This window comes from Maudiozyma barnettii, assembly GCF_903064755.1.
Source record: "Maudiozyma barnettii strain CLIB 1767 genome assembly, contig: KABA2_02, whole genome shotgun sequence".
Classification (NCBI taxonomy): domain Eukaryota; kingdom Fungi; phylum Ascomycota; class Saccharomycetes; order Saccharomycetales; family Saccharomycetaceae; genus Maudiozyma; species Maudiozyma barnettii.
Genome location: NW_024545239.1, coordinates 684204 through 701896, shown reverse-complemented (window position 1 = coordinate 701896; position 17693 = coordinate 684204). Strand labels below are relative to the sequence as shown.

The following is a 17693-nucleotide window of genomic DNA, read 5'->3' as shown; positions in this document are numbered from 1 at the left end:
TTTTATTATAGAATTAGTATTTAAACAATAATACAATACAATATATAAATGTGTGTGTATGTGTTATGCAGTTCTTCACAGTACATTACTATATTTTTTTTAGTCTACGTGTTTTTTTAACATTATTCCATCAGCAGAACCTTCTGTAGTATTGAACAATTCCTTCAATGGCTCACCTTCTGATTCAAAACCGTTATCCTTATACCAATCAAGTATGTTGTTAGAATTGACTGGTACATGAATGTAAACATTATGTTGATGGTGTTTCTTGCACTCTTCAAATATATAGGTTAAAAATTTAGTTTCTATCTGGTTGTTTTGGTATTGATCCAATACAGCCAAAACTTCGATGTGGACACCCTTTGGATAAGCGTCACCTTTCTTCTTGGGATATAGTTTGGCTTTACAAGCACCAACTGGGATTTCACTGTAGTAAGCCAATTGAGCAAAAAATGTATCTTTCTTGGTATCCTTTGGGAATAATTCATCGAAGAAGTTATCTGGATATTCAATTGATGGATTCACGGTCTTGCATATCTTCTCCAGCATACCTAGATTGTTGGCGTAAACATTATCTAAGTTAATTAAATCACGGCCCATTCTGATTATAAAAATATGTAGTGTGTGTATGAGAGATGACCTATCGATTTTCTTATGTCCTATTACTCCTGGAGTTTTATAAATATTCTATTCATTAATTTCATATTATTTTAATATGTTGTTGTAATTAATTTTTTTCAATTAATTTTCAGACTATTTAAATTTACACGCATATACTGAATATACTAAAGAATTAATAGTTTTACAAGTCCTACAACAGAAGGCCTCTTATAAACGAGTTTACTTTTCTGAATTATTAGTATACAATTAGTTTCTTTTATAAATTTATAAATTATAATTATCTTAATACCCGTCTATTTAAAAATGTTTAAATTTATTCTTGTTATGATGATCAGAATGAATGAGATGAATAATGTTATCAGCTCATTTCAACATCATTTGCTATTGGTTCATTTGTATTCATTCCACCACCAACAACTTGTTTACCATTCACATCTACTCTCATTAATTTTAGAGTAGACATAGATCCAAAACTGTTATTCCATTTTCTTAAGAATTCCACGTTTTTAATATCTGTTAAATCTGGACATAAAAAACCTTTCATAAATTCTTCCATCTCTAGATCTCTTTTACTTTGTAACATCTGTTGTTTTGTGGTAGGTGGACGATTAGATCTTCTCTTCTTTATTAAATCGTTTAATTCATCATCATCTCTCTCTATGAACTGATTAATAAATACAGCAATCTCATCAGTGGAAAACGTTGTCATATCCTTAAAAGAGTCCAGATTTATAAGATTTTGAATGAATTTCACACGAGAAAGTTCATTAGATTTACGTTCGTTATGCGCTCTCTTTTTACCGGCAACCTTCCCTTCACGTAACGTAGCTCTTGTTAATTTTTGAAACTTACGACCCTTTGGGTGAAGAGTCACTTTACCTTTCTTGGCCAAACCTTTCTTAATCTTCGATAGAGTTTTACTCACAGGCATTATGTCGTTATATCTATATGTATGTGTTTTGATGTACAAATATGCTTGTTGTATCGTATACTAGTACATATATAACAATGAAGGTGGGAAATCTAAAGAAGATCTTTTCTTTTCTATTGATTTCAGACATGTCGTCAAATCTCATCTCAGCTCATCGCCTTTCTCATCTTCTGCACTTCGAAAATTTTTCAGGATATTTCAGTTTCTTCGTCTGATTGATTTTTTTGTTTTGTTAAATTTCATAGCGAGAAGAGAGACGAACGGATTTTTCTTTCACATTCATTATTATTAGTGGTATTTAAGTGTATACGTAATGGGACGTTATTAGATATAAATATATATACAGTCGATTGTTTTGAGTGGTTACATCTAAATTAATCAATCATTATGTCGCCTTTCAGTACTTTAAAGATCATAATGTCCAAGTTCTTACGGTATGTGGTATGCCGTTTGATATGAAGAAGTAACTGTAATTGGCTGTAACAGGTAACTCGTTAATATCTTATTTAATCACAGTATCAGAAGAGAATTGATCTCACAAACTCATTTTTCTTTCTTTCTGTGATTAGGATATTCTTATTTACGTAGTATATCTCATTTTGTCTCTAGTTCTGCACTATATATGTATAAATATATATGTACATGCCACAATTGTCTTGTTATCATAGGAAGCAGGAAGTTAGGAGAAAGTCAAAAATCAAAAAAAAATCAAAAATGAAACAAAATAAAATCACAAGCCATAATGAATATTTATATTTAAAAATATAGGATGTTCTTATAGTTTAAGAACAGGGTTGGATTGATCACCTTCACTAAGGCTATACCATCAAAAATATTTAACTACAGAATGAGTCTATATAAACTAATAACACCAAAGAAGTTTGTCGAATTAGTCGCAAAGGAGACAACCCGTAGAGTTGTACCAGTTGATTCTACTTGGTATATGCCAAATTTAAACAAGGATGCCAAGGCAGAATTCAAGGACCTTGAACGTATTCAAAATGCAGTCTATTTCGACATCGACGGAATTAAGGACACTAAGTCCCCTTATCCTCACATGGTTCCAGATTTGGAAACATTTAACAAGGGAATGAGTCAATTGGGTCTAAAGAGAGATGATATCCTAGTAGTTTATGATAGAATTGGTAATTTCAGTGCTCCAAGATGTGCCTGGACAATTGGTTTGTTTGAACATCCAAATGTTTATCTATTGAATAACTTTAATTTGTACAAGGGTGCAGGATATCCATTAGACACCTCTAAGAAGGAAAGCTTTTCGGAGTATCCGGTATCCGATTACCATGCTGATTCTAGTCTGGCCATTGATGAGGTGGTGCCTTATGAAAATATAGTGGATTTAGTTCAAAGTGGTGATATAAGATCTAAATACAATTTAGTAGATGCAAGAGCGTTAGATAGATTTGAGGGTAAAGTTCCAGAGCCTAGACCAGATATTCCTTCTGGACATGTCCCAGGTGCCAATCCTTTACCATTTGGGGAAGTGTTAAACGATGGAGCTAAAACATTTCCAGAATCCACCGAAGAGATGGCCAGCCGTATTGACCAAGTAACTAAGAAATTAGGCTATACTATCGATCCTAAGAAACCAACCATTGCAATGTGTGGCACTGGTGTCACAGGTACTATCATCAAAACAGCGTTGGAACACGCGGGTTTCAAGATGGTCAGACTTTATGATGGGTCTTGGACTGAATGGGCTCTAAGAAGTGGTTCTGAATTAATTGCCAAAAATAGGGATTAGAAAGTATATATCATATAACATTTTTATAGTAAATGAACAAGTAGAACTATAATATGATACATTATTTCATGCAATATCTCTCAAACAATCTAATGATGCCTTTTAAGAACCTTTGTCTGATCATGTAAGCCCTGTTTGTTTGTTTTTTGGTTCGCAGTAGGAAGTTTAATAAATAAGCGAAACTGAAAAATTTATTTATTTTAGGTTAAAGGAACAATAATATGGTCCTTGATTTAAGAACCCTCTTTCATAGAGTATACATAAATCAAAAACGGCTACAGATAAAAGAACCAATCATTTCGCCTTTCGAATCTACATATTTACATATATCGAAATGTCATTCTTACCAGGGTTAACTGAGGCCGCTCAAGTTCCAGATATATATATCGATGTTAATGAGGCACATACACAAGTGCTTCCAATTGGTACCCTTTGGAAAATTAGAGTACCATCAGAAGCCAAAATGAGCATCAAAGTACTCACAGGTATTGCTGAGATTTTTGGAACTGAATTGGCCAACAACATTGAATATAATTTTCAGAATTGGAATTTTACCGTGCATGCTGTAGAAGAGGTTTGTTTGGAGTGGAAAGGTACTGACTCTCATCCAGCAATTGAAGGAGAAGATCTTATCCCCAATGAGTCAGCACAGAACATATACAATTTACATTTTTCATTAGAAAAGATGAGGAATTCAACCTTTGACGGACCAAAAGTGATGATTATAGGTAATAAGAGAGTAGGGAAGACTGCTCTGTGCAGAACGTTATGTTCATATACTATTAAATTCAAATCATATCAGCCCATGTTTATCAATTTAAATCCTCAGGAGAGTATTTTCAGCCCTCCGGGTTGTCTTTCTGCCACCCCAATATCTGATATCCTGGATGTTCAATTACCAATTTGGGGAGAAAGTATGACAAGTGGTGCGACTTCATTGCATAGCAAACAACCTTTATTAAAGCTATTTGGATTAGAAATAATTGCAGAGAATAGAGATCTGTATATGTCTACAGTCGAAGCATTATCTGAAGATGTGAGTGAACGGTTACATAAAGATGCATTGATACAAAGATCAGGGTGTATAATAAATACACCACCACTATCTCAATTAGATGATGATTTAAAAGATTTAGTAAATATTATTGAAAAATTCAAAGTCAATTTGATTATCATGGTTGGAGATGAAAACAATGATGAAGATATGGCACAATTCGAAAAGGTATCTCAGACCATTAAACCATTTGTAGGTGATTTCCTATTAAGACTACCTAGGTTGACTGGAGTAATAGAATCTGACGACACGTATGAGAGATCACTACAACGTAATGCTATAAGAGAATACTTTTATGGTAATCAAAATACAGCATTGAGTCCGTTTTCTGTATCAATAGATTATGAAGACTTAATAATATGGGAGCCAATCAATTTATTGGATCCAAGTAGTGCTGGTGCGGATAACAATTCAATTGATAAATTAGAATTGAAACAGGTTACAATTACACCAAGTTCGATTCAGCATGCGTTAATATGTCTTACTTATTCAGATAAACATGCTAAACCCAATGATGTACGCAGGTCATCGATACTAGGATTTGCACTAGTGACAGAGGTGAATGAAAAGAGAAAAAAAGTACGTATTCTAATCCCTGTTCCAGGTAACTTCCCAAATTGTTCTACATTGTTGACCAGTTATAGATACTTAGAATAGCAACACTATCTTACGTATAAGTATAATCAATATAATAATAATTGTTCTACGTATAAAAATAAACAACATTTTACAATATGTGAATGGAACACTAATCATATAATAGAGTCTGATCTGTTTACCCTAATTCAGTAAATATATTATCATTTATATAGATCAAATTATTGTGACCACTGCGGCGCCTTATTAGAGATTTTTTATCAGTCAAATAATTATTGTCCTTTAATAAAACGCAAACAAAAACTAAAAGGTAGACACAGAGAAGGTACAAGATAAAGATAACACTAATTAATTAGACCAACGTAATAAAACAAGTAATTGTGAACAAATATCACATTAGTCGCATATGATATGGATTTTCAGGTAACGGTATCTTTGACACCATATGATTTAGCCGTTTTAGTTTCCATATACTTGCATTGCATTCAAGATGCCAAAATCCCTTGGAAAGCCTTTGAAGAACTTATTTGTCCAACCATTGAATCAAGTTTTTTTGATCCACTTATCGATCGAGATTCTGTGTATAATGGTCTCACTCGGCCTCTGATTCCCAACTTGGCGGATATCATTCAACGTCTCTCCGATATTAAAGGAATGGACACTGTGTTGGTAGATTATATAAATTGCATCACATCTATCAACACATTAGAAACGTTCTATAATATGCTAAAGGCACTTAATATATTTTGTTTGGTTAAGACCACCGAAGAAATTACAGAGAGAAAGAAACTTAACCCGTCAGCCAATTTTGTTTACTTCACAGAAAGAAGTTTTTTAGGAAAATATGTTGTTAATTCTTTAATGAAGATCGAAATTGGTGGGTTCGAAGATAAGAATCTTTTATTACATTGCTTTAAGAAGTTTGTATGTGAATTCACACAAACAGATATATATAAATCTTGGAAATCGTCTATTCATGACATAAGATCGTCGTTAATATCCTGGGGGTTGGTATCTAACGAATACAAAGAAGATGAAAATATGATTGACGTTTTTAGCAGTTTTACTCGGAACTTGGAACGTAATGAGCCGCCTGATCTAATGGTGACGACAAATCATTTAGAAAATATTTTAGATTGGTATTTATTCAATTTGGTAAATGAAACAGCTGATTTTAAGAATGATCCTTCCTATAGATTTGTTCAATTAATTACTGATGATATAACACTGCATAATAAAAGTCTTTTCCCAAGAATCCATGTAATACAATACCTGAGGTTTCTCGACTCGAATTCTTATGATGATGCCTTTAGAGCATTACATAATTATTTTGATTATGTTTTAAGTCAAAATACAGACGCATATTTCCATATTTCATCATTGTGTTTAGCTGCTTTCTATACACACTTTCATGATGCAGAACTTGCCATTAAAAGTTTTGACGAAGCCACAAAGGTAGCAAGAGAAAATAGAGATGCGCTTACATTGAATTTGATAATAGTAAGAATAATAAAATTTATTGAGAATTATCCAGAATATTCTGCACAATTCAACGTTAAAGTGGAACAGATAACCAGATTTTTAAAATCTAGTTCAGATTCTATTGACGCTTCAATATTTGAAAGTGCATATCGATTTGACTCAGTGACATTATTTCGGCGTCAAGATGATCAGATTTCCATGTTTGAAGCAATATATAAATATAGCGTTCTTTCCATGGAACAACTAAAATCCGAAAGAGGATTGAATAATCTGATGCTGTTTAAGAGAAATTTTTGGAACGAAATCGGATTCCCATCTCTGGGAAATATATACGATGAATTTACTAAATCCAGTTTGGTTGTTAAAGAACTAGATCAGATGTACACACACCTTGAGTCGAACAACCTAGATGTTGTAAAACGATATCTTAAAACAATAAATTTTAAGGTTCTGAACTATAATGAGCGGATGCGAGCAAAGATATTGCAAGTACGATATTTGAGAATAATTGGTGAGTATGATTCAGCATTGGTGATAATTGAAGAATGTATCAAACAATGTGTATCTATATGTTCTGATTATAGAATGAAAACTAATTTTGAAACTGAGAAATGTTTTTTATTTTTGGATGCTGATCTTGGAAGTAGATGTTTACATCTTGCAACTAAGTTATTTAAATATAACCAATCAACACAAAACGGGCCAGGTATGACTAAATGTGTTTTTATTTTATACCAAATACTAAAGAGAGATGTTAAGATTCAAGACGCACATCAACTATTAGAGCAGAATATGGTTAATATCATGCAATATTCCAAATTTAGAGAGCAGGCTTTATCTTATTATAACGATTAAAATTGGATGCTAGATTTGTGTAAATATTTATACAATCATTTGTATTAAAAGATAAATTAAGTATTACAATAATATAGCATAATGGGAATCACCCCTTCAAAAATATATAATATTTATATAGAAAAGAATAATGGCATGATATATTTGAAACCCCTTTAACCTATACTGTGATTGAATATAAGTTATAAATATGTTTTGCTAATATTTTTTAAGAACTTTTTAATATTCATAGATATGTCTAACCTTAGTTGGTGTTGGTGTTGTTGGACCATTGAGCTTGGTTAGTAGAAACAGTTGGAGCAATAGAATCGGCAGTAAGAGTCACAAATTTGGTAACTGGGTCTGCAGTAATTGTGATGTAACTGGTGACAGGTTCTAATGTAACGTAAACAGTTTTAACGTTTGAATCAGATTCGGCTGACGGTTGAGATTGAGAATCAGAATTTGATGGAGCTGAAGTTGTGGTAGCAGGTTGGTATGTAGAGTTTGAGTAACCTTGAATGATGGTAGAATATAGTGTGGAAGTCAAATAAGTAGTTTTTTCAGAAGAGTTCGCAACGTCTGTGATAGCAGCTTTCTTATTTTCTGCATCTTCAGCAGTGGTAGTAGTAGGAGGTAGAGTGTGTGTTTGGTAAAAGGTAAAGGTTAGGTAAGAAGTGGTAGTGTCATCACTTAGAGTCCATGTGGTTGTCTTAGCTTCGACAGAGGTAACTGGAGATAATGTAGTAGTAACTTTATCTTCTTGTGCAACAGATGAAACGGTTTCATTGGTGAAGGCAGCAAAAGCAGAAGCACAGATTGATAAAAATGTAATTGACTTAGAGAATAGCATTGTAAATATTTGCGGTTAAAATAGAAGGTTATAGGTATAGTAAAATAATGTAAGGAATGGACGAGACCTGAATAGATTGGCTCAATTGGATGATTAGTTTTATACTATACTGATAATAACTTTGGTATGATTCATTTAAATAACAATCAAGAAGAACAAATAAAGGAATGGAGGAGAAACAGTTATAAACGTGAAAACTCTTGTAAAAGGAAAACATTTGAACGTTCCATAAAAATAGAATCCCAAGACGAAATATATACATGTATATATAACATATAGTATTTTTGGAATAAAAACAAATTTACAACAGTTTTTTAAAAATACTTTTATATCTATTGTTTTGATTTACGTTATGTTCCCAATAAACAAAGCCATTGTGTCTGCAGAATACATAACTAGTATCTTTTAAATTTGGTGAGGGATAGACTGAATTGATATTACTGTAAAATTGTTGGAGAATTTAATTAGCAGGTGCTGAAATATTTTAAATTTTGATCATTAAGGTTTTTTTTGTTCAGTTGGACAACAAAAGAACAAAATCCACTAATTTTGTAAGAAATAATAGAGGAGCATAATATGGAACTACTAGAGTGAAACATCCATTCAATGTCATCAGAGTGTCTTATTCCTCCCTCTTAATCGTAGCAATGAAAGTATATTACTTCAATGATTCCATTGGACTACATTTTTATGTAGCCATCGTTACTTGGATTGACAACTATTCCAAGTTTGTTATTGTTTTGAATAACAATAACAAATTTATATTGGATGTTATTTCAGTTTTTCGCACTGTATTCAAGTAGCTATCCAAAGGAAATTCACAGACGCGAAATGTGAATCAGGCGACTCTGGAGCGTGTCTTATTAATGCTTGGGGAACCCCCACCATTTGTGTGGCCTGTTCTGTGGATCACGCCGCATCGCGAAATGTTTTCTCGGTAATTCTGTGCAGTAAATTCTATGTGATGTCAAGTAAACCTAATTAAACCAGGTAGGCAAATCACGATAGTGAATCAAGAAGTATATATTTTTCTTTGATTATTTGATAACTATATCAAACAAGACGAGAGAGAAGAACCACATAAATTAATTATATCTTATAGTTGAGCGTTATCCTGAAAAATGGGTACATCTATGTTATGTTTATCAGTGTCTGGTGAACTTCTCTACTATTTTGGTAGAGAAATTACACAGAACACACCCAATATGCGTATTTCGACTTGGTATGGGTTTTGTTGACTTCAATACGTTAGACGAACTGTTATACTGGAAGTATTCATCGTTGTTATTACGTAGTTATTCCAGAGTACATAATTGGGAGTTGAATGGGGGAAGAAGTAGTTTGTTTACTTGGCACAATGGCATCATTCTTTTTTTTTTTGCCAGATGTATTTCTTTACACCTTGTTTTGGAAAAAAAGAAAGGCTACTCCTCTATGTTTGCTTTTCAGGTCTGTTATTTATTTTTTGTTATATGGTACGCTATATACTAGGTTGCTAATAAAGGTTGAATTCCGATTTTTTTCAAAATTACAATGTGGGAGTTGAGATTGGTTTTTATTTTATATTTTATTCTCTCAGTTATCATTACCTCGATTTAAAAGAATCTAGAAGCGATTTCTTTTAAGTTTTGTTCATCCTCTGTCAGAGTGGTTTTTGTTTTTGAGAGGTTCAATATCATACCGGCAATAAACTTACCATTGTTAAGTACACTCTCAACTCCATTTTCTTTCTTGTCCTTCATATCTAAGATTGTATTCATAATTACTACTAGTTCATCCAATTGGTGTTCCATTAGATAATTATTAGAAATTGACCCCATATCACAATTCTTTAAATATATACCAATTGTCTTCGTGATTTGGAATAAGATATCAATGGTCAACCCTTCGTTAGAATTCGATGAATTTTGGAAACTAAATACTGATTCCCATAGTTTTATTAGGATATCTTCATTTGTGGTCTTTCTTGATATCAATAGTTTATCTAGAACCAGACAAGCAATGAGAGATCCAGAGTTTAAGACGATTTCCAAGCTTGGAGTAGATGTATTTTCGTCATTCACCAGATAATAAATTGAACTACTTGGTAAAACTGTGACCAACTTCTTCAGAAGATTCGATAGCAATGGAAGCAAACTTTGGAAGTATTTCGTTTGATCATGACATATTTTTAATGTGATAATAAGTGTGGCTAGAGTATTCGTAGATAATAGTATTGTGTTGGATGTATTCAATAGTTTTCTCAAAAGATCTAGGAATCCAGAGAATTGCATCGGGTCTGTAAACTTCCCTGTTGTGCCTTCAATTATACTTTCAATATTCAAGTTTTTCAGTAACCCATCTGAGTCCCCTCTGGAATTAACAGAATTTGATAAAATAATAAAGGCTGCAGCTAAAGAATAGCCATCTGAAGGATCCTTTATAACTTCAATAGACATTTTTTGATCAATTTTATTTGAGACACCTTCGTTAGCTGAAATAAAACCAACAATAGATACAAGTCGTCTCATTGTTATCATCTTATTCTGAAATTCTTTGCGTCCTAGGATATTCAACGCCTGAAATAATGCTTTCTGAGTAAAAGAAACTATGTCATCTAATCCTTTGTATTTTATTCCATCTTGATCATTCTTCGTGACAATAATTTCTAAACTTTGTATGACATTGAATAATAACTCCACACTAAGATCTTCTTCGATTTCATTCTCGTGGTCCTTTTCTTCAGAGATTACAATATCATCTGGTACAGTCTTCGCTACAAGTGAGATTGTCTGTGCAAAAAATAGTATGTCATGTATTGTGAAGCCATCGGAATATACCTCGATTAATTCTTCTAATAACTCAGAGCTTAACACCACAGTTTCTATATCGTCCAAAAATACATGTTGGCTAAGTTTAAGGAGGGAAAATAGAGGGCCTCTGACATATTTTGCAACTCTCTTATAGTATACTTCATTGTCTAAACATAAATTTCTTATTAATATTATCGTTTTGGTTTGTAATGACGAAAGTAAATCCTCGTCGGCACCATTAGGTAAATCCATTAAGGTTAGGATTCTGCCGGTGTAGTAATCAATTATTATATTCCTCTTATCCAGATCACTTTCTGTTGGTCCCCCAATAAATATGCATCGGTTGGAGTCATTATCCACCACAGAATTGGCTATACATCTAATTAGCTCATTAGCTAACCTAAAATATGCTATCTTCGCACTGCTTAATGTATCCTCTTTGAAACACATATCTAGGACATCTGAAACAACTCTTAGTAAATTCGAGAGCAGACCAGTTTGTCCTACAATGTCCCGGTTTGAAGGGGATCTCAAACTAACAGCCAATTGATCTAGAACAGTAAGATAACTGTCCAAGTAAACCGATTGTAATGGAATATCAGTAATCGATTGCGCATTTAGTAATGGTTGCAAGCCGAAAAGTATATCGTCGTAATCCATTTGTTTCTTTATTGATGTGATAAGTTAAGACTAGTCAAGTTGATAACTTTGATTCCAAAATTTGTTCATTACTTTCAAGAGAAAGAAAATGTGTGGATCTTATATAGTATGTAACTGAACAATGAGTGGCTTTATATTATTAATGAAAGCTTCATCTCATTCACGCTTCGGCTTATGTAAGGCGACAGGTAATAATTTTTCAGGTTAACAGAAAGAACCACAGTACTGCCAATAAGCTATAAAATTCGATCGAATCAGTCACCCGTTTTTATATATGTAATACATCTAATGATATACGTAATGAACATAAATATATCATTGCAAATTAATATTTCATTCTCAGGCTTTTTGGAACTCTATTATATACAGTTTTCTTGCTCTTTAAAGGAAGTGCATAAACATGGCTCGGCGCTCCGATATCTGAGCTAAAGTTGTGTTTTCAAATTGGCAGTATTGATTTAGATTATGGTACGCAGTCGTTTTGTGTTATATATATATACATATAAAACATAATTAGTGGTAACAAGGTATCATATATTTCTTTTGATCAAATACGTATGATCCCTACCCCCAGGTTTATTGAAGTTTGATTTCTCCTGCAGTGGTAACAGGAGACAAGCTGAAAAAAAATGTTCTTAGCGACAAAGAAAAAACAAACAGTATAAGAAAATTTTTGGCAGAAATAATGTAGTTTGCCTAATGTATAACTTCAAGTTTAGAAACAAATACTAGCAATTCCTCTGGTATTTCTTATCGATATCGTTCAAACAATCTAATTTCATTATTGGTTCTTTTGATACTACTTCTTTTTGAAAGCAATTGCATTTCCTATCAAACAGCATCACATTAATTAATAAACTACGGATCTCGATGCTAAATCCTAACGACTTACCATTCTTTGATCCTACAAAGGACGAAAAGGTTGCCGTGATAACGGGTGGACACAGTGGAATAGGATATTATACAACGCTACATTTGTACATGCATGGTTTTACAGTATATATATGTGGGAGAAACTCTCATAAGGTACATAAAGCAATTCGAACAATAATTGACGAGGCAACAAGTAGGACAAATACATTACCCTTAGAGATAAGAAAACAAAAACGATCATTCTTTGGAACGATACATTATATACATATTGACCTAACAGATCTGAAAAGTGTAGAGCGTGCGACATTAAAATTACTAAGATGTGTAACACATATTGATGTGTTGATAAATAATGCTGGTATTATGGCAGTTCCATATCAAACAACAAAGGATGGGTTTGAAACTCAATTACAGACGAATTACATATCGCATTTCTTGTTGACAATGCGATTATTACCTCTATTGAAGGAATGTAATGGAAGAGTAATATCATTGTCCTCGTTAGGACATCTATTAGAGTTCCATTATTGGAAACTAAGTAAAAAATGGAACATTTGGCCAGATATAATATTTACGTGGTTTAGATATGCGATCTCGAAGACATCTCTTATTCAATTTACAAAGATGTTAGCGATCAAAAACCCAGATGTATTATGTATCTCATTGCATCCAGGTCTAGTGATGAATACAAATTTATTCAGTTATTGGACCAGACTGCCCTTAATAGGTATATTCTTCTGGGTTTTATTCCAAGTGATAGGATTCTTCTTCGGTGTATCTAATGAACAGGGTTCATTAGCCACATTGAAATGTGCATTGAGTGATAATTTGTCTACTGAAGAAGATAATGGTAAATATTACACTACAGGTGGTGTAGAATCTAAGAGTAGTTATATAGGAAATAATCTCGACGATGCAGCATCTACATGGATATGGACGGTCCATCAACTGAAGGATAGAGGGTATAATATATAAGATAAGCTCATTCCATCTCAAGTTTTTTGTAACATTATAGACCAATAAATAGTAATCCCATAAGGTATTAAAGAACAGCACATATTACTCCATAGATGGGCGCCAGGTTAATATATATAAGGTAGCAGTGATATTGGTAACTAACAAATTTATGCATAATCCTTCCGCTTCCGCTTCTTAACCGGAAACGGCCTTAATTTACCTCATTCGGGCGGTGACGGGCTCCGAAGACTTTCGAATTTGAAGATATCTTAATTTATTCTTTCTAGTTCTGTTAGTTTGTTTGCCATTTCTGATGTTGAATATGTAATATTTTGATTGTTTAATGCCTGAAATATTTCTCTGGTTAATTTTCTGCGTCTTCTTCATGGGGACGGCCTCACTTGGCTTTGCTTAGCTTTGCTTTTTTTCTCGCTACCAATAATTTTGGTGACAACTGAAAATTTTTCATCTTTCAATTAGAGACTCTGAGAGGAATCAACTGAAACAGTAGTCGATCTCATTCTCTCCCAGAAACTATCTCGAATTGAATTACTCACAAGGTCAATATTGACCGCAGCCATTACAGAGGAAATTCAACCTGCACATCTCTTTTTTCATTATTTCTTTATATATATCTTGACATGTTACAAGAGATATTTTATAACATACATTATTATTCGTTAATATTAATTGCAAGGATTTTATTTTGGTTTGTTTTCTTGGGAAACGATAAATCACTGCTATAATATATTATATTTAGATCCACATCCATTATGTCTACTGAGGCCAGTGGTTTAGTGCTAGAAAACACATCTCGTAGAGATGCTTTGATTGCCATTGAGAAGAAATATCAAAAGATCTGGGCTGAAGAACATCAATTTGAATTAGATGCCCCATCCATTGACGATGAACCTGTAACCATGGATTCTGAGGAATTGCACCGCAAATATCCAAAATTTATGGCCTCTATGGCTTACCCATACATGAACGGTGTTTTACATGCCGGTCATTGTTTTACTTTGTCCAAAGTTGAATTCTCTGTAGGTTTCGAAAGAATGAACGGTAAGAGAGCTTTATTCCCATTAGGTTTCCATTGTACTGGTATGCCTATCTTAGCTTGTGCCGATAAGTTAAAGAGAGAGGCTGAATTATTCGGTACTGACTATAGCAATGTTCCAGCTGAAGATGCTGAAGAAGAAGTCAAACCAGAAATTAAGGAAGAAGCTGTCGATCCAACCAAGTTCAAGGCTAAGAAGTCTAAGGCTCAAGCTAAGAAGGGCCGTGGTAAGTACCAATGTGAAATCATGATGCAATTAGGTATTGCCAGGGAAGACGTCATCAAGTTTGCTGATGCTCAATACTGGTTGACTTACTTCCCACCTCTATGTCAAGATGATTGTACTTCCATCGGTGCTCGTATCGATTGGAGACGTTCTTACATCACCACCGATGCTAACCCATACTACGATGCCTTTATCAGATGGCAAATGAACAGATTAAAGGGTCTAGGTAAGATTAAGTTCGGTGAACGTTACACTATTTACTCTGAAAAGGATGGTCAACCATGTATGGATCACGATAGACAATCTGGTGAAGGTGTCGCCCCACAAGAATATATTGGTATTAAGATCGAAGCTACTGAATTTGCTAAAGACGCTCAAGTATTACTTGACGGTTGTGCTGCCATTGACAAATCCAAGAAACTTTACTTTATTGCAGCAACTTTGAGACCAGAAACTATGTATGGTCAAACATGTTGTTTTGTTTCTCCAACCATCGAATATGGTATCTTCGACAACGGTGACTCTTACTACATTACCACTAAACGTGCTTTCAAGAACATGTCCTTCCAAAAATTAACCCCAACTAGAGGTTCATACGAACCTATTCTAACCATTCCGGGTAAGGCCTTCATTGGTTCTAAGATTGATGCTCCATTATCTGTTTACAAAGATCTAAGAATCCTACCTATGGAAACTGTGATTGCAACTAAGGGTACCGGTGTTGTGACATGTGTTCCAAGTAACTCTCCAGATGATTACATTACCACCAAGGATTTGGCTCACAAGCCAGAATATTATGGCATCGATCCATCTTGGGTGAAACCACTTGATGAAATTGTTCCATTGATTAAGTCTCAAAAGCATGGTGAAATTATCGCCAAGGCTCTTGTTGAAGAACTAAAGATCCAATCTCCAAAGGACAAGAATGCTCTAGCTGAAGCCAAGAAGATTGCATACAAGGAAGATTACTACGGTGGTGTAATGATATATGGTCCATTCGCTGGTGAAAAGGTCGAAGTTGCTAAAAACAAGGTCAAGGAACAAATGATTGCTGACGGTCATTGTTTCGTCTACAATGAACCTGAAGGTGTTGTTATGTCACGTTCTGGTGATGAATGTATTGTCTCCCTAGAAGACCAATGGTACTTGGATTATGGTGAAGAAACCTGGAAGGCTGAAGCTCTCGAATGTCTAGAAGGTATGGAAGTCTTCGCTCCTGAAGTTAAGAATGCCTTTGAAGGTGTCTTGGACTGGTTAAAGAACTGGGCCGTTTCTCGTTCTTATGGTCTAGGTACTAGAATTCCATGGGATCCAAAGTACTTAGTTGAATCTCTATCTGATTCCACCATTTACCAATGTTTCTACACAATTGCCCACTTATTATTCAAGGATTACTACGGTCAAGAAGTCGGACCTCTAAACATTAAAGCTGAACAAATGACTGATGAAGTTTTCGATTATATTTTCCAACATACTGATGATGTTGAAACTGATATTCCAATTAAGTCCCTACAAAAAATGAGAAGAGAATTCGAATATTTCTATCCATTGGATGTTTCTATCTCCGGTAAGGATTTGATTGGTAACCATTTGACTTTCTTCATTTATAACCATGTTGCTTTGTTCCCAAAGAAATTCTGGCCAAAGGGTATTAGAGCCAATGGTCACTTGATGTTGAACAATGCTAAGATGTCCAAGTCTACCGGTAACTTCATGACTCTAAAACAAATTGTCGAAAAGTTTGGTGCCGATGCATCTCGTATTGCCCTTGCTGATGCCGGTGATACTGTTGAAGATGCCAACTTTGAAGAATCCAGTGCTAATGCTGCCATTTTAAGATTATTCAATCTAAAGGAATGGGCCGAAGATATCGTTAAGAACCAAGACACTTTGAGAACTGGTCCAATTACTGACTTCTTCGATGTTTCCTTCGAAAATGAAATGAACGTTTTGATTGAAAAGACTCATGAACAATATTCTTTGACCAACTACAAGAACGCTCTAAAATATGGTCTGTTTGATTTCCAAACTGCTAGAGATTATTACCGTGATTCTTGTGAAACCATGCACAAGGATTTGGTTCTACGTTATATCGAATTCCAAGCTTTAGCTTTAGCCCCAATTACTCCACATTTCTGTGAATACATTTACCGTGAAGTTCTTGGTAAGTCTGGATCCGTCCAAAACACTGCTTTCCCTCGCGCTTCTAAGCCAGTGGACATGAAGGCTCTTGCTGCCTTAACTTATGTCAGAGACTTGCAAAGATCTATCAGAGAAGCTGAAGGTCAAGCCTTAAAGAAGAAGAAGGGTAAAACAGCTGATGTTGATACTTCCAAGCCAATCAAGCTAAGCATTCTGATCTCTGAGGACTTCCCAGAATGGCAATCCGACTGTGTCGAAGTCGTTAGAAAATTGTTCGAAGAACATACTCTAGATGACAATAAGAAGGTCAGGGAACATATTAATCCAAAGGAGATGAAGAGAGCTATGCCATTCATTAACTTGTTGAAACAACGTCTAGCCGTTGAACCAGCAGAAGATGTCTTATCTAGAGAGATTCAATTCAATGAAATTGAAACCATTAAGTCTACCATTGAATCTTTGAAGTCTGCCAGTCAAACTTTGAACACCACTGAATTTTCTATAATATCTTTCTCTCAAGGTGCTAAGACTGGTAAGGATATATTTACTGGTGCTGAGGTTGAATTAACTCATCCGGCTAGAGTCATTGACCGTGCTTTGCCAGGTAACCCAGGTGTTATTTTCAGTAACATCTAAAGAGGTAGTATTTAGTCTGAATAGTTTCTTCTTTCACATAATACACCTATGTAATAATGTCTAGTTATAAATTTATACGTATAAAAAAATAAAATAAAGTAATAAGATAAAAAATTGAATCAATATACACATATGAATCAAGAACGTGAGGCAATGTAAAATGATGTGATTTATTTTTTTAGAATATAAATATATATGTTGGTGTTTATGAATGGT

General features: G+C 34.0%; 9 protein-coding genes across 9 annotated transcripts; 5 read left to right on the top strand and 4 right to left on the bottom strand.

The window, feature by feature from the left end:
* Positions 1-99: 99 nt before the first annotated feature.
* Positions 100-600, bottom strand: KABA2_02S06886 (peptide alpha-N-acetyltransferase subunit NAT5; the record flags this gene model as incomplete). The annotated part of the gene is made up of 1 exon (XM_041548997.1): positions 100-600. The coding sequence occupies one exon, from the start codon at positions 598-600 to the stop codon at positions 100-102; it is 501 nt and encodes a 166-aa protein (XP_041404931.1).
* A 379-nt stretch (positions 601-979) lies between these two features.
* On the bottom strand, positions 980-1552 carry TMA16 (Tma16p; the record flags this gene model as incomplete). Its single annotated transcript, XM_041548996.1, has 1 exon — positions 980-1552. The coding sequence occupies one exon, from the start codon at positions 1550-1552 to the stop codon at positions 980-982; it is 573 nt and encodes a 190-aa protein (XP_041404930.1).
* An 847-nt stretch (positions 1553-2399) lies between these two features.
* Positions 2400-3314, top strand: TUM1 (thiosulfate sulfurtransferase; the record flags this gene model as incomplete). Its single annotated transcript, XM_041548995.1, has 1 exon — positions 2400-3314. The coding sequence occupies one exon, from the start codon at positions 2400-2402 to the stop codon at positions 3312-3314; it is 915 nt and encodes a 304-aa protein (XP_041404929.1).
* Positions 3315-3648: 334 nt separating this feature from the next.
* CLP1 (cleavage polyadenylation factor subunit CLP1) lies at positions 3649-5025 on the top strand (the record flags this gene model as incomplete). The annotated part of the gene is made up of 1 exon (XM_041548994.1): positions 3649-5025. One exon carries the CDS (start codon positions 3649-3651, stop codon positions 5023-5025), a length of 1377 nt encoding a protein of 458 aa, XP_041404928.1.
* Positions 5026-5376: 351 nt separating this feature from the next.
* APC5 (anaphase promoting complex subunit 5) lies at positions 5377-7302 on the top strand (the record flags this gene model as incomplete). Its single annotated transcript, XM_041548993.1, has 1 exon — positions 5377-7302. One exon carries the CDS (start codon positions 5377-5379, stop codon positions 7300-7302), a length of 1926 nt encoding a protein of 641 aa, XP_041404927.1.
* A 244-nt stretch (positions 7303-7546) lies between these two features.
* Positions 7547-8134, bottom strand: KABA2_02S06776 (uncharacterized protein; the record flags this gene model as incomplete). Its single annotated transcript, XM_041548992.1, has 1 exon — positions 7547-8134. The coding sequence occupies one exon, from the start codon at positions 8132-8134 to the stop codon at positions 7547-7549; it is 588 nt and encodes a 195-aa protein (XP_041404926.1).
* Positions 8135-9729: 1595 nt separating this feature from the next.
* On the bottom strand, positions 9730-11586 carry BEM4 (Bem4p; the record flags this gene model as incomplete). The annotated part of the gene is made up of 1 exon (XM_041548991.1): positions 9730-11586. One exon carries the CDS (start codon positions 11584-11586, stop codon positions 9730-9732), a length of 1857 nt encoding a protein of 618 aa, XP_041404925.1.
* Positions 11587-12456: 870 nt separating this feature from the next.
* Positions 12457-13434, top strand: ENV9 (Env9p; the record flags this gene model as incomplete). Its single annotated transcript, XM_041548990.1, has 1 exon — positions 12457-13434. The coding sequence occupies one exon, from the start codon at positions 12457-12459 to the stop codon at positions 13432-13434; it is 978 nt and encodes a 325-aa protein (XP_041404924.1).
* A 755-nt stretch (positions 13435-14189) lies between these two features.
* Positions 14190-17477, top strand: CDC60 (leucine--tRNA ligase CDC60; the record flags this gene model as incomplete). The annotated part of the gene is made up of 1 exon (XM_041548989.1): positions 14190-17477. One exon carries the CDS (start codon positions 14190-14192, stop codon positions 17475-17477), a length of 3288 nt encoding a protein of 1095 aa, XP_041404923.1.
* Positions 17478-17693: the final 216 nt, after the last annotated feature.